Source organism: Mycetomoellerius zeteki, unplaced genomic scaffold (assembly GCF_001594055.1).
Source record: "Mycetomoellerius zeteki isolate Tzet28-1 unplaced genomic scaffold, Tzet1.0 scaffold245, whole genome shotgun sequence".
Taxonomy (NCBI): domain Eukaryota; kingdom Metazoa; phylum Arthropoda; class Insecta; order Hymenoptera; family Formicidae; genus Mycetomoellerius; species Mycetomoellerius zeteki.
In genome coordinates, this window is record NW_017257222.1 from 635,188 (window position 1) to 660,346 (window position 25,159).

Consider the following 25,159-nt stretch of genomic DNA (forward strand, 5'->3'; position numbering starts at 1 on the left):
TAATAATACGTTTAATGAATATTACTCCGACTGCGTGGCTTCCGCTAATTCAAGCAAGAAACTGAAAACGGTTTCAAGTGTCCCGTTTTATGAAAAAACGATTTCATTTTACACGGTCATTGCCTCGAATATGTATTAACGATCGGCTTGATTGTAAGCTCGCTACTCTCTGCATGCTTGATGCGCACGATAATAAAAATCTCTCATCCTGATACTGCGTTGTCTATCATTGTACGTTAACTGTACTTTAGCAAAAAAAAAAGGAATCATTTAATGCATTTGATGCTTGCCCAATAATATATTTTACACCGTGCACACTGTAAAGCATCCATAGGAAGATAAGAATTTTCCAAACACCTAGTGCAGGACTTTCGTAAACTAAGATTTCTACGAAAAAATAAGATTTCATTTTATTCTTCACGGTAATGCTTGATGAGGTTTCTCACGAAATCTAATGCTTGACGGTGTAAACTTATTTCGCCAAGAGTAGATACCACTTTTTAAAGGGGTCTTCACACGACTGAACCGATTTAGCACAGATCTGTCAGTATCGCATATAAATACTGATAAAATTGAGGACGGAATAAAGGCACAATTCTACTTCGGCCCTTTTTCTAGCAATTAGCTTTTTCATGTAATATTGATCGTAACAGAAAAGTATTGTAACATGTAACTTCTTAAAGACATTACATAAATTCATTCAATACCGTACTCATTTGTGTATAATAAAAAAGTAGCAAGTTATTTTAATTTTTATTAATATCAAGATTTTACAATTAGGCCTTTATTCCACCCATCCCCTTAATTATTGTTTATTTAAATTTTACAATATTACAGATTGCTTTGCTATTGTCTATAGATTCTTTGATTTTTATATCCAATAATTAACAGGACATAAAGTAAATATTTATCTAAAAATAGCGAAGATACGCTCCATGAAAAGGAAGCAGGAGAAGAGCGAAGCAGCTTTTAAACGCTGCTTTGATTGTGGTAAAGTAAGGTAAAAAGCCAGCTTTCCTTCGTTGCATGAAATTGCACCTTATTTCTTGCACAAAATTTAAAATCTCGCAAAAGTCTCATATTCCTTTAAAAACAAAGATTTTATAAAATTTTTTTATTCATAAGAAATTTGATACAAAAATTATTAAACTACAAGAGTAACTCTACTTTGCAAAATATACTTGACACAAAATACATAAAAGAAATGTTTTTAAATTGTTTAAAAAATATTGTATGTGTCACTCTCAGTTCACTATTTCTATTATATTATCATTCATATCACTATTTCATAAAACAGTACATTAAGTTGTATCTACCAATAATATTTGTATCTATAGGGGAAAATATTAATAATCTAAATATGCGTTTACTGTAAAAAAAAATTTATCTTTTTTAACATTCATCCAATCAACTTCACATCCTTCTTAGACATCCCTAAAATACCGTTGAAAATGTTAACGTAGGTCTAATACTCCTTTCTACCAATGTAGTTTAATTTTAATCTTGGTTCAATTAACTCTTCATCTTTTTCTAAGAATTAGAAAAAATCGTCGATGTTTTAACGTAAGTCTAATGTCCGTTTCTATCAATGTAGATTAACTTTAATGTCCCAGTTCAGTTTAGTCTGCATCTTTTTTTAATTCTCAAAACTAGAAAAAGATGAAGAATTACACTGAGAGAAGACGAAATAGTTCTAGCAACTATAAATTTGGCAACTTTTGCAATTGAAGTACCTTTTACAAAACAATAGAAACTACAGTAGTGCTGAATGTTATAAAAATATAGTCACGGTAACAAATTGTATGCACTATTAATTGGTAGTGAAATAGTGACTCAACTACATTGAGTAGTTACTTGGACTTCATGCAAATAGATATAACAATTACATTTTTCTAGTTTAGACAAAAATTTTTAAAGGGTCGCTCAGTACGAGTAGTACGCGGCTTTGTCGCCAGAGGGACGTAGCGGAGTTCAGTTTCTCCTAAGAAGGAAACCATTCAGCTTACGATAAAAGGCGCAGCGTTAGTTTCAAACTTGGAAGACAAAAATAAATAAGAAATGCATACACAAATTTGTAACTATGTATTATAAAGCTTTAATAAAAACAATAAGTAAATTAAGTGAACTAAGAAAATATAGTAATATAGTAATCATTTATAAATTGTTTATATGGTTAATGTACTATATTTTCTTAGTTCACTTAATCTAGTAGTCTTATTAAAATTTAATAATATGTATATAGTTGAGGCGCTATTTCACTACAAATTTATAGTTACTGATACGACTTTTTTCTCTGAGTGTAGTTGAAGCGAAATTAAAATTAATTTACATTGAGATAGAAATGGGTATAAACTGAACGCTTTATTCCTCGAATAAGCTTATTGTGTGAGAGTTGCTTTAAAGAGATCGTGTGAGAGCTCCTTAAGAAACCAGCGCGCGAGGTGAAAGCGCCAATTGCGCGCTCTCATTGTCAGTCACGGCCGAGACGCGAGCTGTACGGTCGCTTCTTTTGCGGTTCTCTCGCAACGCGAAAATCATCGAAACAAGTCGTCGCGCAAGAAAGACGGAGTTTCCTCGCGGGAAAAAAATCTCTTTTCCTGCCGCACGAAAACGTGTGCGAAGCGCGCGCGATCGATCGCGGACGCGTTTCGCGTTCGTCGGAACTCGCGTCTCACTCGTCGAGTTGCGCTCCGAGACGAGATGTGGAAATGAGAGAGACGCTGAAGATCCGACGACCCAACACGCAAGGTAAAGGAACGAGAGAGGCCCGATAGCCGCTGCTTGCTCGCGCACGCCCGCGTCCTCGAACACGCCGAATTTCGCCAAATTTCGAACGGAGATCTCCAAACTGGAGAATAATCACGATTATTCGTCTCCCAGATTTTCAGCTTTTGGACTCCAGTTTTTTGAACGAATTTCTAGCTCTCCGGCTGATGGAAAAGATTTGATGATTTTTCTTTTAGAGAATGCACTACAAAACAGTAACAATTTTAATAGTGACAATCGATTTCTGACGAGATAGTGGAATCTTCAGCAGGAGCAACCGTAACGATGGACCACTCAAGGAATACACAAAATTCAACCAAAAATAAAAAATAACTTTGTCTTAATTTTTAACATCAATAAACAGTAAAATTTATCATTATGTAGTAAAAATTATTATTTTGACTTTCATGACGTTAAAATGAAGTATTTTTACTTTCTCTTGTTGTGTTCCTTGGGCAGTTGTCGCGGAACTTCCTTCACAAACGTCCTTGATTCGTCGATCGCGCCATCGATGAGAAATCGCCGGCATAATAAACATGTTTTCTAATTGCGTTCTATGTTATATTTAGAACTTTTCTCACATATTCGTTGCCATGTCTTTACTCCAATTCTAAATTGCGAAGATTTCGTTACATTCTGCCAGTGCGATGAAGTGTATAACTTGTACATTTCATGATTTCATTCTTACATTATCTTCTGTATCTAAGTCTTTATATAGGTACTACAATAGAAAAAAGAGTCTAATTGCATTAGTTGGAATTCTGGTTGAAAATAGACAAGAATTTTACAGTTGACAATCTGTTATATTTTATTATATTTTGGTTGAGATAATCACACTGAAAAATTTGTTTTAAATTTAGGACATTTCGTGTGTCCCAAACGATCCACTCAAATTTATGTATTAATTTAATGCAAGATAAATATGTTAGAAGTTAACACAAATATTATTTTAAAAAACAAAAAGGATAATACTGACAGAGTTCGTAAACAAACTGTGAAAACATATTTTTTTTAAGCAAAATTAACATTTATGATGTATTAATTAACACATATTTTATTCGACAATCTTGCGTTTCGCGGGTTTTCTCCGTGTTCAGATCCATTCTTGGAATGCCAACGTTTCGTGAACCTTGCAGTTCACTTCATCAGGGCGAGGAGCAGCCTGATACTAAATAGGTAACACCCGTGAAAGCCTCAAGAACATATTTTATTCATTCATCATTGTTATTTTATGTTATTTTATGTTATTTGCTAATTTACTCATAAATTGTGTTATTTTGACACTAAGAAATGTTGAATATTCAATTTAATTTAACATAAATTTAACATAAATTTAAATAACATAATCACATTATGTTAAATTAACACTCGAATATGTTAAAAATTCAACACAAAATTTTAACAAGGAATGTAGTGGACCAAAATATTTTTTACTGTGCAGAATTCTGATATGATCAGAATCTTCTGGTTCGTTCATTTTCAAGAAGTATTCTCAGTATCCGTTAAAAGTTTGAATATAGATCTGAATGTAGAGGGATTAATTCATCAAAAATTCCTTTCTCGTTTTAACATAGATTGTCATAGCTAGATGATGCTCGCAAGTTACTCTTAGGGAAGCAGCGCGGAAAAGTAATCAGAGTTTCTACTTTCTTCTGAGAGATTGCAAAGAAGATCATAGTAAACTACACTCTCTTTTCCTCTCAGAAAAGCTCGTTCGAATTCATGCTCGATCATCATTCACGACGCACGATGAATCTTAATTTATCCGTGAAATCTTCGCGAGGACGTTTGAACAAATATTTCGATAGATATTTTTCGATTACGTGCGTATTACATAAAACTGTCGATTGTCAGCCAACTCTGCAAAACGAAAGTTCGTCATCGTCGATGGATACGAAATTCCATTGTGGTGGGGAATCTGATCGCATATTTCGCCATATTTGACTCACCTTGTGCGTGTTTGTCCTTATCGCGCTGACTCCCAGTATTATATTCTCTCGCGTTCCCTCGTTCGTGGTCCAGCGCGCGTGGGTGAGAGCGTGCATGCCTCTGGATTCTTCGGTTTTGGCTCGGCGAGTCTGACCTTGAAACCGGATGATTTCAAGTGGCCGTCAGCCTAGGCGGCGGATCGATACTTCTCATCGGCAGCGAGACGCAAAAGACCGCTGAGGAATGGAAATCGATGGGCCGGGGCGACGATCTGCCACGGAGAACTCAGGGCCTGGTGCAACTGCGCGTCATCAGTCTCGACGATGATGTGGACACCCAGGAGACGTCATGTTACGTGCACGAAGGTACCTATGCGGGGTACCTCAGAAAACGCTATCGAAAAGATGAAAAGAATTGTGGATTGTTGAAATTTTTTATCGACGTCTGACGTTTAAATTTCCTTCCTTTCGTGATATATTTATTAATATACCTGTTTCTCTACCAACATAAATTAACTTTAATTGGGTTATCGGTACTTCTTGCTCTTCATCTTTTTCTAATTCTTAAAACTAGAAAAAGATGAGTTAGTTGAACTAAGATTAAAATTAAACTACATTGCATTGAGAGAAAATAGTTCTAGCAACTATAAATTTGGCAACTTTTGCAATTGAAGTACCTGTAACTAGTTTTACAAAGTAATAGAAACTAAAGTAGTGCTGAATATTATAAAAATATAGTCACGGTAACAAATTGTATGCACTATTAATTGGTAGTGAAATAGTGACTCAACTACATTGAGTAGTTACTTGGACTTCATGCAAATAGATATAACAATTACATTTTTCTAGTTTAGACAAAAATTTTTAAAGGGTCGCTCAGTACGAGTAGTACGCGGCTTTGTCACCAGAGGGACGTAGCGGAGTTCAGTTTTTTTCTCCTAAGAAGGAAACCCCTCAGCTTACGATAAAAGGCGCAGCGTTGGTTTCAAACTTGGAAGACAAAAATAAATAAGAAATGCATACACAAATTTGTAACTATGTATTATAAAGCTTTAATAACAACAATAAGTAAATTAAGTGAACTAAGAAAATATAGTAATATTAACCATTTATAAATTGTTTATATGGTTAATGTACTATATTTTCTTAGTTCACTTAATCTAGTATTCTTATTAAGAATTTAATATTATGTATATAGTTGAGACGCTATTTCACTATAAATTTATAGTTACTGATACGACTTTTTTCTCTGAGTGTGGTAGAAATGGGCATTAGAATTAGAAAAAGATGAAGAGTTAGTTGAACTAAAATAAAAAATTAAATTACTTGGAAACGAGCATAAGACAAAAGTAAATTTAAGTACTGATTGTCAGAGAACGTTCAATGAACGGCACTGTATTTCTATCTGTTCTAATATTATTTTTCAAATATCCTTGAAACAGCCTGAGGATGTTTAACACGTTCCGTGCCGCGCTAATTTTAAGTGATTTGTCCTGCGCTACGCTGTGTATAGATCACTGATGACCTACGATATTTTTGTTTATGTTTATTATATTTATTGAATAAACTAAATAAAGCTTTATGTATCAATTTTGCACACACACACACATGATCATAATTATAAATCAATTAAAAATTATACATATTATAATTACATTTCTTTTTACAGTCTGGAATCTGAATTTCACTGGGGTACTATCTATATAAAAGCTATTTTAATTTCATTGCGAATTCTTATAGACTATATATATATATTAAATAGTATAAAGATTAAGATATAATATTAATCTATATCTTAAAAATCCTTTTTACAACTGATTATACAAAGACACTTTCTCGCTACGTTTGAAGTTAAAAAAAGAACGAAGAATGGGGTATAACATCCTCATAACAGCTTGGTAACTTCCGGTTTCCCTGATCGGACTTTTTCTTTATCAGATAACATTTCCGATGATAGTACATACGAGAGTCTGTATTCCTGCCAACCGAATGACCTCAGCAGCGATTCAGAGACGGAAACGGACATTACGCGACAGTCCCGCAGTGATCGCGTGATCGATGCTTATTTGGAATGTCCTACAAGACCGACTCTACCGCCGCCAAGGGAGATCAGTTTAACTCAGACCTTGGGCAAGCGAATAAAGATGCTACGCAGAACCTGGAGCATCACCAAAGGCAGTCTCGGCAGGATCAGGCGGCGGACATCCGTCGACGAGTCTGGCTTTGACGACAAGGAGCAATCCGTCAACGAGCCTCACGCCGATGTTGGAAAGTATTTCAATTTCCGGTTAAAGCACTTCAGCCGAAAGAGTATCGTTGGCCCGCCAACTTTCTACCTCGATGAGAACAACGGAAATGATGGCATTCGCGATAATAACAACGGCATCGTCAAGGAGGCGATTTATACCAATAGTCAATATATGGGAAGCGGCAGCGACGACTCTTCAAGAACTCCGACAGACACCGATGTCGGTGAGTCTCTCAATAGTTTCCAAATTATAATTTTTTTTTCTCTTCTAATTTACGGCAATTACGTGCACGATAATGCTATTGAATTCTACGAAATGGATGCGCTATTCTAAATTGATAAATAAATGTGAATTAAATTATTGTGGATGATGATATATCTTAAAAGCAGAAGTATTATTACAGACAGTTGTTTAACAATAAGATTTCAGGAACGCAAAATAGTCTATAGATGATTCGTTGTAAATTTATTTAAATAATAAATTAGACATTACAAACGATCGCGAGAGAAAACGAGTTTTATTAACGCATCTATGAGAGTAACCTGACTTTACCAAGCACAGGCTAAATAATTCAGCGATTCTCATAAGCCAAGTAACAAGTTTTTGCTCTACGGTTTTTGGTATTTTTATATGCATAAGAATTCCACTCGCTGCACCGACGCGTAAAAAGCGCACGTTTGTACTGCACTTTCACGGGACTCTATAATGGTACTTCCTACTAATTAATTAACGTACACGCCAAAAGATTTATGCGGTCTCGTTGATACTTGATTGTCGTTCTTCCATGAATTACGGAAATCAGCTGCATTGACAAAATATTATTGTTTTAGATCATTACAGTGTGCTCGCCGATCAAGAGCCTCTCTACCAGTTCTATGCGGCTGCGGTGGCTCGTGTTGCTTTCGAATCGGATTCCGAAGGCTACGAAGAGGTAATGTTCTTACATTAATTAAAATTCATATACAAGGCATTTTTCCAAAGAAATTTTTTCGAATAGATATTTTTATTGATGATTTTGGTAAATAAAATATATTAATGTGTATTCTTTATATATACAGGGTGTCCTGTAAAGACCCGAACAACGCTTAAGAGGAGATTCCTGAGATTATTTTGAGACGAAAATCCTAATACGAAAATGTCGAGACTACAACAATTTTTTGAACTATAAGCTGACTTTAAATGCTTATAAGTAAAAAATCATTTTACTTTTATAGCCTCTATTATCATTTCTGGATTCTTTTGAACATTTTAAAATGAAAATCCTAATAATGAAAATATCGAAGCTATAATAGTTTTCGAATTACACTATCTTTGACCAATTATAATTCAAAAGTTATTATAGCCTCAACATTTTGGTATTAGAATTTTCGTCTCAAAATAATCTCAGGAATCTCCCCTTAAGCGTTGTTCGGGTCTTTATAGGGCGCCCTGTATAATGTAACAAGATTTTTTTTATTAATTTTGAATTCTTATAATATTAGTGCACAATTTTTAGCGCCTATTCTCTCTTGCCCGGATTTTTATTATTATTGTCTTCAATTAATTGAAGAAGAATTAATAAGAATTAAAAAGAATTCTTATTTTTTTTTAGGATTTATACAGTTATTTAAAAAATAAAAATATTAATTCTTCTTCCTTATATTTTATTGTATTTTGTATTGCATAGTTTACTAAAAGAATTTTTACTTTTAAAACTTTTTAAAACTATATGACAAATTATTTTTTATTTTACGATTTATAAAATTTAAACAACACAGTGCTACTTTATACGATGTTGCTATATAATTTTTCATTTTTACAGGTAGAAGATATGATGAGGAAGATGGAACCAGCCACAGCGAATCTTACCAGAGCAGGGCAAAGAATGCTTTGGTGTCATACTCCACAAGTGATACACAGTGGCCTCTTACGTAAGTTAAACAATATAATGTACATTTAATTAGAAAAATATTTTTCATATATAGTGAAGTATATCGAGAATAAGAAGATATCATAAAAAATTAGCAAAAGAATTTAAATATTAGAGAAGTTAACACCGGAAGAGAAGAAGATTCAAGAAGCGAAGTTTGAGATCTTGACTTCCGAAGCGTCGTACTTAAATTCTCTTCGGGTCCTAGAGAATGAGTTCCTCAATAATCACATACTAATAAATGAGATTCTAACGCCGATCGAAAGAAAGAAATTGTTCGGTGGGGTGCCAAGCGTATTGTCGGCATCGCAAACGTTCCTAGCTGAATTAGAAGCTGTGTGGAGAGAAGATCCGATGTTGCCGGGTTTATCGGAAGTCTTACTGAAACACGCCGAAAAATGTCAGGCCACATACGTAGCGTATTGCTCGAATCAAGTCAGCATAGATACAGCCCTGAAAGAACTCAAGTAAGATAATTAGCGATGCCATAAAATCGCATTTTATATTTGTATTTTGAAAAGGATTTAGATAAAATATATTTTTGTTTGAGATATAATAATATAATAAATACATATTGTTTGGGATATAGTTATTATTATTTATTCTATTTGCAGAGCTCGAAGAGGCGTAAAGTTCTTGGAGACTGTCAAACGTATAGAAATGCAACCGGCATGCCAAAATCTATCTCTACATTCCTTTCTAATGCTACCAATGCAGCGTGTTACAAGGTGAGTATAATACGATATGAATATAAAAAATAATCCTCTTTACGACGCCTTGTGTCCCGATTTTGGATATGCATGTTGTCTGGATACACAATTACTGTCTTGACATATTGAAGTTTATTTAGTAGTGTGTGTTAATTTTGCATTTCACGTAATTATTATTAATCGATTTATGTAGAATTAAAGAAATCATTTACACATCAATAATTCTGCGCAGACTACCCTTATTAGCTGACGCCATTCTTTCCAAATTATCGATGGGAAATTCAGACAGAATATTTTGGGAAAAGGTCTTATCGACTTTGAGCAACGTCGTTGCTGAATGCAACGAAGGTGCGCGAGCTGCTGCACAGGAAGCCGAAATGGAAGCTTTGGCAAGGTATTGCATATTATTATTTGATATTATACATTCTTTTGTACGTTCTTTTACGTATTATATATTATGAAATAAGTTACATATCTTTAATCACAGGAAACTGGAGTATAGTTCGAAAATTAAGCCAATCATGTTGAGAGGCAAGCAGTTAGTTCGAAGTGGATCGGTCGTGCAACTGTCGATGAAAACGGACACTGAATATAAACTCACATTCGGAAAGAAATTTACCAAGACACCACTCTACCTTCTATTACTCACTGATTATCTTCTAGTCACGAAATTGAAATCTAAGTAAGATATCATTTAACATAATTGACATAATTACATTTGTTTGTTTCGTTGCATCCCGGTTTCTACCACAACTAGTTTCATTATAATTATAATTTTTATGAGAAAGAGAGAGAGTTGTCCTTTGCTTTTTACTTTGGAAAATTGAGCTGATTTTTAACTTATTTATTGTTATTGTTTGAAGATTTATGTCCTTCAAGGGCTAATATAGTTCAGTATCAATGAAATATTATTAAAAACAGCAAGAATGTCTTAAAATTATGGGGGTGTCTTATGAAATTATCAGAAAGACATTTGTATAATGTCTTCGAAATATTTTACGTCTAGATTTTTATGAAATCTTCGAAATATTCTTTTAAAAATTGTCTTTCGGCTTATTCTTATATAGAAAAAATACGAATAAATGGATCTTCAGGAATACAATTTATATTATAATATAACTTATAATATTTTTTTATAGGTTTCTTTTTTCGAATAAATTCTTTCATTGATAAGAACGAAGTTTAAAATAAAATACTTTGCAGTGCTCATGACGAATGCTACACCGTCATAGACGCGTGCAAACGGAATCTTCTGGCTTTAGAGTCGGCTTCCGAAGAATCGCCATTCGCTGGACGGAATGCTATGATACTGACTTTTCTGGAGAACCATTGCGGTCGCCACGTAGAATACATCTTAACATGTGAAAATAACACAGAACGAGAACGATGGCTGGAGGCTGTCTCACCACCCAAACGTGGTTTAGTTGGGGAAACGTTATATGAATCTTGGGACTGCCCGCAAGTGATGGCCAAATATCCATATTTGCCAAATCAACCTGACGAGCTGTCGTTACAATCAGGTAATATATTCACGCCACAATCTTTTTCATAAATGTTCCATATATAGAGGAAGGTCACCGATACTGACATAGGTCTCCTAAAGCGACGTCCCCTTATTTCTTAAAAACTAACCTTTGCGTCTTATTAATATAATACTAATAAAAACGTGATCTGTTTAGCTAATTAAAGAAGTACAAACTCATAATTTTCATATATTTGTAGCTTATTTCTATACCAAATCAGCTAAAAACAAATTCTATGAATCTGAGAAGAAAATTCTTATGGTGTTCTTTTGCAAATTGCATAATTAAAATAATGGTGACTGTATTATTGATGATATTTTAAATGTTTATGGTTTCATAAATTAGTTTTCTTTGACAGAATAGGATATATTTTTATTTATAGAATAGGAATATTGACATTATATTGCCTACTATGTCAGTTTTGGAGCCCATTTTATCAGACGCTCATTTTTGCATAACTTACGAAAAACTTAATTATTGCAAAATTGCAAACAGTATTATAAAAACTGCTTATACTATCTGATAGAAGAAATTTTTTTAGTTTGTATTTATGTTTTTGAAGTTGTATTTTTACCTTTCGTTTAAGAAATATTGTCTAAAAATAAAGTAGTATGTCGGTATCGGTGACCTTCCCCTATTATTAAATAGATATTATCAATAGAATTGTTTTGGCTTTAAGAAAAAAAACAATATTTTCTTAATAAGAATTTATTATTTTCTTTAAAATGTTTCATAAATTTCAAAATTAATATTAAATATAAAATTTAATAGTTATAAAAAATATCTCATATATATATATATATATATACGAGGGGGGACCCAAAAAAAACGGGAATTTCGTCATAACTTCTTTATTTCTCAATATTTTAACACCAAATTTTGATCACCTTCAAAGTATTCGCCATTGACCACAACGCACTTCTCCAAACGATTCTTCCATTGTTCAAAACAGTTTTTAAATTCACTCATCGGGATGTCCTTTAAGCCTTCCAGCGATTTTTGTTTCACCTCCTCCACAGTGGCAGATTCGATTGCAGAGGTGTTGTGCACGCGGAGTTCGTTCCCCCGGGTCAAACTGCCAACCAGAAGCTCTACTTGGAGGTTTTTGTTCCCCAGACTCAAAAGGAATATGAAAGGAAAGCGTTTTGCCACTGTAGAAACAAATGAGCATTGTCTTGATGTTTGACTTCACTTGGCGAGCTTTTTTGGGACGAGGAGAGCCAGCTGTCTTCCACTGGCTTGATTGCTGCTTTGTTTCGGGGTCGTATCCATAGCACCACGATTCATCACCAGTAATCACCTTGGAAAAAAATTCAGGGTCCTCTTCGAGCTGATTTTGAAGCTCAAAACATGCCTGAAGTCGACGCTCCCTTTGCTCGTCTGTGAGAAGTCGCGGGACGAATTTGGCTGCAACCCTTCTCATGTGCAAATCTTCGGATAAAATTCTCTGAATTGAACTCCATGACATTCCCGACATCTCACAGAGTTGATCAATGGTTCGGCGATGGTCTTCACGAACGAGGGCATTGATTTTGTCGACGTTTTCATCAGTTCTTGACGTTGAGGGGCGTCCTGAACGAAATTGGTCTTCAATAGACATTTCTCCATTTTTAAAACGTGAAAACCAATCGTAAACTCTGGTTTTACTTAAGGCAGCATCCCCATAAGCAGTCTTAAGCATTACAATAGTTTCCGCGGCCGATTTCCCCAACAGGAAACAAAATTTCACAGCCGCGCGTTGTTCTCGACAATCTGCCACCATTTGAACAGCCGCGCGTTGTTCTCGACAATCTGCCATTACGTTTTCGCCGAAATGTAAAAAGTTGTTTTACAAAAAAAAATCTCACAGGCGAACCGATGCACTCACAGCGACACAACTTTGCACACTGACGCAGGTGGCGTGACACTAACGGACATGTGGTCAAACAATAGGTTCCCCCACTCTCCCTCCCCACCACAGCGTAATTCCTGGAACTTATGGGTCCCCCCTCGTATATATATATACAGGGTGTCTGGCAACGACCGCAAAATATTTCGTGCGTGGGTAGGTAGAACAGACTACACTGAGTCGAAAAGTCCTGTACCATTTTGCGGTGTCAGCAATAGTTAAGGAGATATTAAAGTTTAAACCGAATAAGAGCGTCCGGTCGGCCTACTGTTGCCGAATGTACAACCCACCGACAATTTTTGTCTCTTGCAGTTTTTTTGTAAAATTGATAGTATTTGAGAAAAAAATTATTAAAGACCAATATTCGGCAATTTTTAGTAATTAATATCTTGTTAACTATTGCGAAAATTACAAAATAGTAGAGGACTTTTCGACTTAGTTTAGTCCGCTCTACCTGCCCACGAGCGTTGTCAGGTGAGTTATGGGACACCCTGTATATAATAATTGAAAAATAATTGAAAAATATCAGAAACACACTCTAGTTTTCTCACAAAATTTGATTCTTCAAAAAACGTTTGCTCTTACAATGCTCCATAATTCAATAATTATATATATTTCCATTAAAATGTTATAATGAAAAAATCATAATTCTAGTGAATTTTCAAATATTATTCTCTAGGAGACGTAATAAACGTATTGAGAAAAATGGCAGATGGCTGGTATCACGGTGAAAAATTATTAGACGGCGAACAAGGATGGTTTCCGGCAAATCATACGAAGGAGGTTGCATCGGAACACGTGCGCGCACGAAATTTGAAGCAACGACATCGTCTTTTAGCACTCAGCAACAGTGTAATACAGCAAAGAAGAGCGAGACAAAATCAGGGGATTCATTGACGAAATTAAAATGTGATCTGAGCTCGAATCACTCAGATATTGTGATCATTAATAAATTATTTGTTATACATACACGATTTCTACGATATTTCAGTATTGAATATTTCATTTAACTTATGTGCCAATGTAACATCAATCGTCAAAGTGAAAAACGATTTTTAAAATCTTTTATTATAGTAGACTGAAGCTACAGAAAGCTGACACGAGAGATAATGATATATTTTATATTTTACATGTATATTGTATATAAAGACGTGGAGAAAGGAAAAAAAAGAATATTGTAACAAAAGTATGAGTCTTTTATTATTTTTATACAAATACAATATAAACGTTATTTCATATATTTCTTTATTCTTAAATATCTTCGACTTGAAGTATGAGAATATTTGAAATTAAAAAAGTTGAAAACAAAAGTGAATAAAAGTTTGTGATGAATGTTGAAAATGCAGTTTTTACAAATGCGTAAGACAGTCTTATATAATATACAGAGTGTTCATTTTAATCTTAACAGGCAAATATTTCGGATACATACCATTTTATCAAAAAAACATTCTCAATAAAAATTGCATTCTCATCTTCTATGTCATATAATTTTTATTTGAAATGTCCTTCTGATAAAATTATATTTTCGAGATATTTGCCTCTTAAGATGAATCACTTTGTATAAAAGGTGCTCTCAACTTATGAATATATCATAAGATTTTTATTATTAAATAATAACGAAAGAAATATTCTGCAATTATGTAGAACTTTCTAAAAATTATAAAAAAACAGTGCATTTGATATATATTGATATAAATAATATATTAACTTTGATAGAAAGTAAATCGATGTCGATACAAAATCGACGTGAATTTTTCATTACATTTTCGCGAATTAGAAGTTTGTTTCCATTTATTTGAGACTAATCTTCGTCTAAATATATTTATAAGATCAAATATATTTACTCATAAAAAAATATATGTTCAGAAAATTTTTCAATTTCTTGTATCTCATCATATTTTCGACGTTTAGACAGTCTCTAAAAAATCATTGCACATGAATTTACATAATGGCATAAAAATAACATATAAGCATGTCAACTAATAATGAGTAAAGCATTCAAAATCGCAATTAAAAATCCATTAATCAAGTTGCCTATACGTTATAATTTATGCCATTATCTATAAACTGGTTACGATATTGATAAATTGATAGGCTTATCACAACACGTATTGAACGGTACTCTTATCGAGCAAACAATTGATTGCAATACATCAGTATTAAATGCGTGTCTTGGAATGTCCAGATGGTTTCACATCGAACAGCTTTCTGACGAAATACGCTTGGATCATAGTCGTCAACGTAATAACAACTACCTGCGCGATCGACCATGTCTGCACATAAGAATTATTGTCCAACAGCAGATTCAAATCTCTTGCTTCTCTGCTTCTGCTCCAATGTTGAGTTTGGAGCATCTCATTAATGTTTTTCTCCACATTCACGATTGTACTCTGAAAGAGAGAAAGATAATAATAATATAACATATAATGTATTATATAATATTTTTAATTATACATTATATAAAATATACAATATATACATAAATATATTTATTATATAATATTTAATTATATATTATATATATTAGTAATATATATATATATTATATTATATATAAATATAATATATATATGTATTATATTATATATAAATTAATTTGTAATACAATTTTTATACTTATAACGCTTACAAAAGTTTATATGATACACATACCGTAAAGTTCTCGACAGAAAGATTCAGTTCTTCTAATTCCTGTGTATATTTCTGCCACTTATCATACCTACAACACAGTTAAGGTTTCTGTTCATTAATCACTCTATCTCAGACTGTAATTGTGACTGACAGATTATGTGTGAAAATAATAGATTTACTTTACTACAGATATCTCTATTTTTCTAACACAATATATATTTTTGTTAAATCAGTTGTCTTACCTAATCACTGTAATGTACAAATTGATTAATTTTGCAGCAAATCTTGAAAATTGGTTATCAATGCATACGCTATAATAACCACCATTTACTGATTGATCCTGATAATCAGCGTTAGGGCGCCATTGATAAGGATAAACTATAACTCCTTCTGGATTTCTTACTGCAAAACCAGCTTTTCCGTCTCCACCACGCAAGACCTACAATTAAAACAAACTGCTTGAATCAATGTAATATTGATATAGCCATATATGAGTTATTTTTTATTCCAACATTGCGTCTGCGTAACATGCTTTTCCTTATTTACTCTGTTTATTTACTCTGTTATTAAAATCTTTTAAACGCAATTTTTAATAAATGATTCTTAAAAGATTTTGCATGTATCAGATATAAAATAATTATTTGCATACAATCAAGATTATTAATTTCAAGGTCTTACAAAATTACAAAAGGAGAATACAACTTTTTAATGACCATTCAGGGATCATTTTAGTTCTACATTTTCTTATGTATTTTTCTTCATGGAAACTGAAAATTATAATTATGACGCTACACTCAAGAAAAGGTTGGTATATTGAAATAAAGTTAATAAAATTATTCACATTGTTACGAAATAGCTGTCAGTCACGCTTCAATTATTTAAAAATTTGACACTTATATATATATTTATAGATAGATCAAAAATTTTAAATTAGTTTTTATGCTGACAGTGATTTCGTAACAATTATGTGAATAAAGGTTTTATTCTTAATTCCAAGTACAAATTTTTTCTTAAGTCATTATTGCAATAATTATTATCGGTTTCTATGAAGAAAAATACATAAGAAAATGTAGAAATAAAACGATCCCCGAATAGTCACGAAAAAGTGAAAGTTGTGTACTCTTCTTACAAATGTACATCTCCTGGAAAACAAATCGATAAAATCACGTTTTTCACAGTAAGATGGACAATCATGAAATTTACAAACGTGCATGAGCTATTAGAGCAAAGTGCTCATAAGTTGTGTGTTCCTCTCCAAGTTATATGGAGAAAGACATCTCGAGTAAAAGTTGTCTCCAACTCCACGCAACCATATGTTCACAACCAAGCGAATCGCATTCTAATACTCATATCCAATTTTTCATCCGAAACGGATGAAATTCTCGCTCGCGGCTCGCCGCTGAATAGACATCCAAGCCTGATGCGATGGTACCTGAAAGCTGACGTAGAATGTCGCGCCCGGATTTACATATTGGAAGTAGCAGTCCTCCTTGCCGGCGTCAACGTGCACCTTGTAGTCCATCGCGACCGCGGGCAGGTTTTCGTAAGAGAAACCATTGGCCGGCGGCACAACCAGAATTAAGGAGAGCACGCCAAATAATACGCTGCCGAACTGTACGAAGAGGGACATCGCAACTCGATGAGCATCACAGTAAAATGACGTCGGCAAAACCCACGCGAGATCGTCAGACTCGCTAATTGACAGACCACGCGCAATACTGGAGCACTGGAGCCACTGGAGAAGATAAGTTTCTCACAATCAGAACGACAGAACGAAGCAGTGCTTTATGCGCATGTATAAACGTACGTCATCGACCACGTGACAGACTCGATGAACTCATTCTTTATATGATATAAGAGGACTTCTATATAAATTTCAGAATTTTTCACAAATTCTTTATAATTTTATAACTTTCCGGGAAAAAATATTTTATATTAAAACTGTGCAATTAAATAAATAATTATATAAAATTATATATAATTATATATAAAAAAAGTTTAAAAACAATTTTTTTAATTTTTTATACAAGTTGGAATACTTTCCAGAAATGTGCTGAGAAATTCGAGAATTCTATATACATCATCTTTTTTACATATATTATAAATTCGAAAATATTCTAAAGCTGGTATTTATTATAGTCCGTTCTTATTATAGGTATTTAAAACCTACAAATTAAATGAATCATAGAGACGTATTTTTTAGTATTTTAAAATATATTGCTCAAAGTGATCGAGTAAATTTATCATAAACATAGAATAGAATACTAGGGCTGGTATTCGTAGTCGGTTCTTTTTGTATTTAAGATTGTCTTAAATACATTATTCAACTTAGATATCATAAACCAATCACAGAACAGTATTAGCATCTTAATTTTTAAGACGGTCTTTTCTCCTTCTTCTTCTTAAAAGTCTCCTGTAAAGATTTCTAGCCCTCTACCATGAAATAAGAGAGTCTTAAAATAAGAACTATGAATACTGGTCTAAAGCCGGTATTCATAGTCGATTCTTATTTCAAGACCGTCTTAAGTAGACACTAATGAGGCTTTCTGATTGGTGACACTCAAGGCTGAACTTAATGCCCGTATTCATAGTCAGGCCTTATATTTAAGGCTTCCTTAAATTTATCTTTAGATGCTCTACGAATTATTTCATTGGCTACTGAGCATCTAAAGATAAATTTAAGGAAGTCTTAAGTACAAGGTCTGACTATGAATACGGGCCTAAGACTTGAATATAAGAACTGACTATGAGTACTAAGAGTGAGTCCCCATGAAGAAGGAAAAAGCAGAATAAACAGTAAGTCCGGATCTACAATAGGTGTTTTAACTTAAGTCGTAAGAAATTGACCAATTACCCCGGATCTACAATAGAGTTTTAAGCCTTAAGCCATAAGAAATGGGCGAATCACAGTCGATTATTCCCCTCGGATTCGACTATAATTGATCAGTTTCTTACGGCTTAAGTCTTAAAACACCTATTGTAGATCCGGAGTTACGGTCGAATTCGAGGAGAATAATCGACTGTGGTTCGTCCATTTCTTACAGCTTAAGGTTTGAAACACCTATTATAGATCCGGACTACCGGAAAAAAAACACAATGCGGAGCTATCCAATCAGAACGATCCTGTCCCTCTTTTTCGCGTAATCGGACTCTTTATGATTGGTTAGCTCGTGCGTTGCTTACGTCTACAACTTATGCGGGGTCTACAATAGAAGTCGTAGCAGTCGTAGGGTTTTAAGTCGTAGAAAATTGACCAATCACAGTCGAATATGAGAAGAATAATCAATTATGATTGATCAATTTTCTACGACTTAAGACCATACGACTGTTACGACTTCTATTGTAGACCTTGCATAAGTAAGTGTTACGACAATTCTTGTGTTCAGAGGGTCGATTTTGTATCTTCAAATAAGGTGAAAATTACAAAAGCAAATTTACTAGGTGTTGACCAATGAAATTATCAGTATTCTAGTAAATTCGCTCACTTTTGTAATTTTCACCTCGTTTCAAGATGCAGAATCGATCCCCACAGACCCTAACTATCCACATAGAGCGGTATTCATAGTCCGTCCTTATTTTCAGACCGTCTTAAGTAATGTCTTAAGATGGTAATGCAGCCCTCTGATTGGCTGATGACATCTTAAGACTGTATTTAAACAGTCTCAAATATAAGAATCGACTATGAATACCGACCATAGTATCGATCGACACAACACTTTGTAATGCAGGTATTATATATATAGTATATCGCCGGTGGTCCCCACTGGCTACGTTTACACCGTGCATTTACGGCCTATACGATAGATGTCCTTGTTTATCCTGTAGGTTAAACAAAGATATCTATCGTATAGGCCGCGGCCTAAATGCACGGTGTAACCGTAACCACTGGTCTCCACTCTGAAGTCTGAAGTGTCGTCTCAAACACGCTCCGCAATCGGGCAACGGTAGAAAGTAATAGTTATAATTGAGATAAAGAGCACGTAGCAGTGCGTTCAGGATTTTCGCTACCGGTCGATACGTGTTCTCACGAAGTCGAGCGAGCTCGTGGTGACGTGCTGCAAATGGTGCATCGCGAATTCTTGAGAAGTAAGTGCCCGCCGTAAATTCGGTCACGGGAGCGCTTCCATCGCATTCTTGCGGACAGTTGTCGCATAAAATCGGGTTTATTTTGGATTTATTTTGGGTTTATTTTTATAACCGAACCAAACACATAATAGTGCGAATGAACAATCCGCCTCGATAAATCCCGTGAGCAAGTCATTTGTTCACGTTTGTTCGCGTTCTTTCGCGGACAAGATCCAATCTCATCGTGATCAGCAAGTTGCGTCTCGTGAAAGTTAAAAAAAAAAAAAAATGAAAAGGACATATTGAGTCCTTCAATGAGTGAAGGAAAATTGACCAATATAGTGATGGAAATTCGAATGGACTGTATCTGAGTCGTACTTATAGAATAAACAGGCATTGCTGAAACATTTTTTACTGATAAATTGAGTTTAAAAAAACGGAGGAACTGTTTTCATAATTCTCATCATTAAAAAGCGACTGAGGGATCTAAAAAAGGAACCGCAGGATTTGCTTGCTTCTTGGAAATAAATTAAGATCGAGTGGGTTTTTTTAAATTTACGTGAAAGTACGTTTGCGCATGTGCAACAATCAGTTATACACGGTGCAATTAAGGAATCGAGAATTAATAGCGAAAACTCTAATTTTTCATTATTTACTTTCAAAAACTCTACTATTGTCATTTCAACGTCATTGATATTAGTATTTCTTGAGTTTACTTGTGAGAGTAGCGAGCGTGCTGAAGTTCGTGCTCATCAACGCTCACTAATACTATCACATAATGACTCGTGGACAGATAATCATCTAATAAGGATCGATTGTTCTATCTTCAGATAAACTAACAATGTGATAATTTATAAAAGTAGGCTAATGAAAGTCAGCGCAGATAAACGGCTCATTAGCCTACTTTTATAAATTATCACATTATTAGTTTATCTGAAGATAGAACAATCGATCCTTAGATGATTATCTGTATTAATAATAATTTATAATTTATTTGTTTATTTATTATTTATTTATTTATTTTTATTTATTAATTTATAATTATCTGTATTATCGTATTAATTTAATTAATACGAAATAATTTAATACTCTATAGTTGGAATGATGTCTTCTTTATTTTCAAATAAGTTCATTTTCAAATAAAGAAGACATTATTCCAATTACAGAGTATTAAATTATTTTATAATTGCGCCGTTTTATCTGCGCTGACTCTCATTACTTTTATTTGTTTGTATGTTATTATTTAGAATTTGAGAGTCCGTTTGTAATTATTATTGTGATAATTTATCTAATAGATAAACAAAAAAAAGAGCAAAAGAGTAAGAACAAATAAGAGAATAAGAGAGTGAGCTGAAGTCTATCAAAAGGTGGAACAATCCGTAGTCCGTAACTGGCCATATTTAAACGGTTATGAGATCTAAATAAAATGAAAAAAATTACCGGCTAAAATAAAAATTTATAAACAATTTTTTACTTAATTTTTTTGAGAGCTCTTGTTACAATGTATTTTGAGTTGCGAATTTTGGGTCACCCTATATATGCTGCACTCACTTTCCTGAATCATTTCATCCTTGTTAAACAAGGATAAATAATACTTCCGAACGTTGAGTGTGACTGAGAGCTATAGATTAACCTGCGTTGATCGCAGGTTCGGTTAAAACGGATGGGAAAGCTTCGTCGTAGAGTCCGCGAACGAACCGATTGACGCAACGCGCGGCCGTCGTTGCGAGTTGCGATTCGGCGGAAATAGTCGGTGCGTCATAGTGTTTGGTGTTTACGTCGCGTAATAATCGCGCATCCGACGACAGTCCAATCGCAATGGAAAGAAGCGGACGGCGGCGGTCGATGTAAATTTAGCGTGTCGAAGTCGCAGATTTCACGGGACGCAACTGTCATCCGTTGAAGCGTGTCCGTCTCCCACCACGTTGCCCGTCGTAGTGTCGCGTTCGCGCTCACCGATTATGCAATTGAGCTGTAAGATTTTGCGGCTTCGGCGAACGAGGAGAGTCGCGCGTTGTCGATTATGATCGCGAGCGTATGCATGTTTCTTGCGCGACGGTGAACGCGCGTCGAGGGCCGAGGCGCATGAATTCGTCGGTGCACGACATGCGCGTGTGTATGCATGCGTGTTTGATTACCTTTTTTGCAACGTTTCTAAAGTCGCTTATTAGTCGTCGCGGAAATAATGATTTTATTTCTTTCTTTACCAGAACGTTCTCGGAGAGGAAAACGATTTTTTACATCCTTATCTAATCGTGTTTGCTTAGTTATCTTCCGTTCTTTACAGTCTTTATGTCTCCTCTTTTATTGTTTACTTCATATTTATATTCTTATCTCAGTTTGATATTACTCTCAGTTTGGTATTGAATGTTAATATACTCAGGAGATAATTGTTGTACAACAAATCGTGTTAGTGAAATCACTTTTAAAGAAGTATATCAGGATGAGTGTATTAATTAATATATTTTTTATTATTTTTAGAGAATGGCAGGTGTTGTATATGTGATAGGACTGCTGTTGTTAGGAGGAGCAGCAGCTTGGACCGTTGATATTGAACATGATATAACTGTACATATGAATCAAGTAATATCAATCCCATTCAGTGTACATAATAATAATATGTCTAGCCTACATGTATGGTATTTTAATACCGATGATCAACATATCGCAAAACTAAGTTATCAATCTACAAAGTCAAACAAAACTTCTTTCAGTGGTATTTTTAATATCACTGGCGTATTCCTTGGTACGACGACATTAACGTTTACTATGACAGAAATGGCGGTAAGTGTTAAAATATAAATAAACATTTCATTTTATTACTTTATTTTTTTAGAATAATCAAAATTTCTTTTCTTTTAGATTAAAGAGGATCAAGAAGTAGCTGTTATTACCGTAATACGAGAGGAACGCATAATAGATTCTATATTTACTGCCAGTGTAGCAATACTTGTATCCATTTTATATATCAATTTTGGCTGCGCTATAGATTGGAACGTATGTCGCAATACATTAAGAAGGCCAATAGGTCCAGCCATAGGTTTCTTCTGCCAGTTTCTGATCATGCCATTGGTAAATCGTAAACGTACAAGATGTATCAAACAGTTGATACATACAGATATTATAGGTCTGTTTTTTTATTCCTGCACTAAACTGCACTAGAATTTTCTTCCTCGTTTTCGCCAGATTTAAACATCTACCTGTCTCACTTTAAGTTCCAAAAGTGTACACTGGTTCAGCCACAAAAAACAGATCCTATGCTAACGTTGCAATGTACTTTGCTTGTTCTTTTGTCAGTCAGATTTTCCATGATCCTGATTTTACATAATTTCCAGTTAAGTTTTCTCATTGGATATCTTTTATTTCCTGATCGTCCTGAACTGCAAATAGGCATGTTCTTCACAGGAATAAGTCCAAGTGGAGGCGCTTCTAATATGTGGACACTGTTACTTGATGGCAATCTGAATCTTTCAATCACAATGACCACTATATGTACCATTGCTGCATTTGGTAAGTAATATGTAACATAAAAGTAATTCTTGTATATAATATTTTACTATTCTTCAAAGGAATGATGCCATTTTGGGTCTTCACATTGGGTAGATATATTTTCGCACAAGGAAAAATCGCAGTTCCCTACGAGCATATCGGAACTTTCGTAATTGGTCTTATAATTCCACTGGCCATAGGATTTTTGATTCAAAAAAAGTTTCCAAGAGTGTCGAAGATATTGGTCCGAGTAATGAAACCTTTCTCTGTGATTTTAATTATATTCATCGTTATATTTGCTGTCATGACTAATCTATATATATTTAAACTGTTTACGTGGAAGGTAAGTCTACATATTTTTTATAAATTCACGAAAAAATGTACAAATTTTATAATTTGATTTTTTTATCTCAGATCATAATCGCAGGAATGGGTTTACCTTGGTTAGGCTTTACATTTGGTTTTATAATAGCGTATATTTGCAAGCAATCTCAAGCTGATATACGGGCGATTGCAATTGAAACTGGTATTCAGAATACAGGCGTGGCGATCTTTTTATTACGATTTACATTGAAGCCACCCGCTGACGACCTAACTACTGGTAAGTATGTATATGAATATATACATACACGAGTTACCTTAATCATCTAACAAAATGTTATCTTTTTAGTGGTTCCTGTATCTGCTGCAATGATGACACCGGTACCATTAACAATTTTATTTATAATAAAATTGATTTATAAATATAAGCAAAAAAAAGCAACAAAAGTGACGCTACAGTCTACCCCGTCGTTAGAAAAGCTCCAACAAGCTACAGATATTTCTACGCAATAAATTTAGATTATTTGATCGTGTAGAATAAATTCCTTGTATATGCATTAATAACGTATAAGAAAGAACTATATTTTTTATATATTTCATGTATTAATGTTGAAAATCTCTTTTTGTAAGAATAAGCTGGTTGTGGACATATATTATTATGTATAATAATGTTTATATCTATTGTTACCTATTGAATAGTAATTTAAAATTTGTATGTTTTTCTTACGTCGATGATGCTTATAACACTAGTTTATAGCAAAAAAATTACTTTTTTGCTTAAACTTTTTTTACTTAAACCAGACTAGGCGTATAAGATTTTTGAATGCGGGCCTTATATTTGAAAATTATCGCCTACGAAAATATTAGGGAAATCTATGATATACATAATGTATATTGTAGTATTTTTTATATTTCTGTATGCGATATTTTTCAAGAATACAGCCACTGAAAACGATGTCACAAGCCAGAAAATCCCAGCACGTCAGGCTTTCAAGATAATTGAGGTTTAATGTTCCAAAAAATGGCTTTTTGATGATATTTAAATTTTTTTGTAAAGAATCATTCAATCATCAGAATTTCAAGATGACGTCAACTATTTAAAAAAATATCAAATATCACAAAGTCATTTTTGTATATTAAATCTCAATTATTTCGAGAACTTGATGTGCTATTGAAATTTTGATTTGCAGTATCGTTTTCTGCATCCAAAAATCTATAAGAAATACATTGTCTAAATCAAAATAATTAAAAAAGAAACATTTTTTTGTAAACTAGTGTAGTGACAATAATTTGATTTATTCATCTATAAAAGTATAGCGAAAAACATTAGTGAACAAAGATTTGTTAAATATTTTATGAATATTGTGAAAATCTTATTTGCATTTATATATTTTATTTTTGAATTCGAAAAGAAATTAAAGAATTGTACTTTTCTAAACTTGTTTTTTATTACGGAATGCCTAGAAAACTGTTTTTAAGCGTAGTAATTTATATTCGTCCAATAAACAAACGCAATATTAAAAGTATTTAAACACAAAATCAAAATTAATTCAACGCAATATCAAAAATATTATTAGGTGTTGAACTTAATTCCTGCCGTTTTTTCGTCTACAAAATTGATTTGTTTCGAAGGGAAGATGAATGAATTCCTTAATTAAAGTAATTTCCTCCATTTTCTAC

At 33.7% G+C, this 25,159-nt stretch overlaps 3 protein-coding genes across 9 annotated transcripts in view; 2 read left to right on the plus strand and 1 right to left on the minus strand.

Moving 5' to 3' along the window:
- The window catches only part of Exn (Ephexin), a 28,623-nt gene extending 14,494 nt beyond the window's left edge, over positions 1 to 14,129 (plus strand). Inside the window, exons 7-15 of the mRNA XM_018449482.1 lie at positions 6,633 to 7,166; positions 7,774 to 7,874; positions 8,745 to 8,853; positions 8,968 to 9,319; positions 9,467 to 9,580; positions 9,795 to 9,956; positions 10,050 to 10,244; positions 10,766 to 11,082; positions 13,653 to 14,129. Of these exons, the coding sequence (XP_018304984.1) occupies positions 6,633 to 7,166; positions 7,774 to 7,874; positions 8,745 to 8,853; positions 8,968 to 9,319; positions 9,467 to 9,580; positions 9,795 to 9,956; positions 10,050 to 10,244; positions 10,766 to 11,082; positions 13,653 to 13,870 (2,102 nt within the window). The 3' untranslated portion in view covers positions 13,871 to 14,129. The remainder of the gene's footprint in view (positions 1 to 6,632; positions 7,167 to 7,773; positions 7,875 to 8,744; positions 8,854 to 8,967; positions 9,320 to 9,466; positions 9,581 to 9,794; positions 9,957 to 10,049; positions 10,245 to 10,765; positions 11,083 to 13,652) is intronic.
- Positions 14,130 to 14,917: 788 nt separating this feature from the next.
- LOC108723626 (transmembrane emp24 domain-containing protein 1) lies at positions 14,918 to 17,383 on the minus strand. Its single transcript, XM_018449521.1, has 4 exons — positions 17,037 to 17,383; positions 15,847 to 16,043; positions 15,626 to 15,692; positions 14,918 to 15,363 (listed from the first exon to the last, which is right to left on the minus strand). The coding sequence occupies exons 1-4, from the start codon at positions 17,232 to 17,234 to the stop codon at positions 15,133 to 15,135; spliced, it is 693 nt and encodes a 230-aa protein (XP_018305023.1). The 5' UTR covers positions 17,235 to 17,383; the 3' UTR covers positions 14,918 to 15,132.
- Positions 17,384 to 19,506: 2,123 nt separating this feature from the next.
- On the plus strand, positions 19,507 to 24,085 carry LOC108723624 (ileal sodium/bile acid cotransporter). Of its 7 annotated transcripts, XM_018449516.1 has the most exons (8): positions 19,507 to 19,694; positions 20,042 to 20,043; positions 22,151 to 22,453; positions 22,532 to 22,741; positions 23,005 to 23,179; positions 23,239 to 23,501; positions 23,573 to 23,759; positions 23,829 to 24,079. In XM_018449516.1, exons 3-8 carry the CDS (start codon positions 22,154 to 22,156, stop codon positions 23,990 to 23,992), a joined length of 1,299 nt encoding a protein of 432 aa, XP_018305018.1. In that variant the 5' UTR covers positions 19,507 to 19,694; positions 20,042 to 20,043; positions 22,151 to 22,153; the 3' UTR covers positions 23,993 to 24,079. The 7 variants fall into 7 exon arrangements, with proteins under 7 accessions (XP_018305018.1, XP_018305020.1, XP_018305017.1 ...); XM_018449518.1 differs by lacking the exon at positions 20,042 to 20,043 and having other exon boundaries at positions 19,507 to 19,690; XM_018449515.1 differs by lacking the exons at positions 19,507 to 19,694; positions 20,042 to 20,043 and adding an exon at positions 19,884 to 20,010 and having other exon boundaries at positions 23,829 to 24,083.
- The last annotated feature ends 1,074 nt before the right edge of the window (positions 24,086 to 25,159 follow it).

What these genes read in the sequence shown, in the direction of transcription:
- LOC108723626 (XM_018449521.1), bottom strand. Translation starts at nt 17,234, where the DNA reads ATGTCCCTCTTCGTACAGTTCGGCAGCGTATTATTTGGCGTGCTCTCC. An exon ending in CATTCTACGTCAGCTTTCAG is followed by an intron (nt 16,044 to 17,036) that starts GTACCATCGCAT and finishes TTTTAATTGTAG; the next exon opens with GTCTTGCGTGGTGGAGACGG. An exon ending in TTTCTGTCGAGAACTTTACG is followed by an intron (nt 15,364 to 15,625) that starts GTATGTGTATCA and finishes TCTCTCTTTCAG; the next exon opens with AGTACAATCGTGAATGTGGA.
- LOC108723624 (XM_018449514.1), top strand. Translation starts at nt 22,037, where the DNA reads ATGTTAATATACTCAGGAGATAATTGTTGTACAACAAATCGT. An exon ending in ATGTACCATTGCTGCATTTG is followed by an intron (nt 23,180 to 23,238) that starts GTAAGTAATATG and finishes TATTCTTCAAAG; the next exon opens with GAATGATGCCATTTTGGGTC. An exon ending in CGCTGACGACCTAACTACTG is followed by an intron (nt 23,760 to 23,828) that starts GTAAGTATGTAT and finishes TTATCTTTTTAG; the next exon opens with TGGTTCCTGTATCTGCTGCA.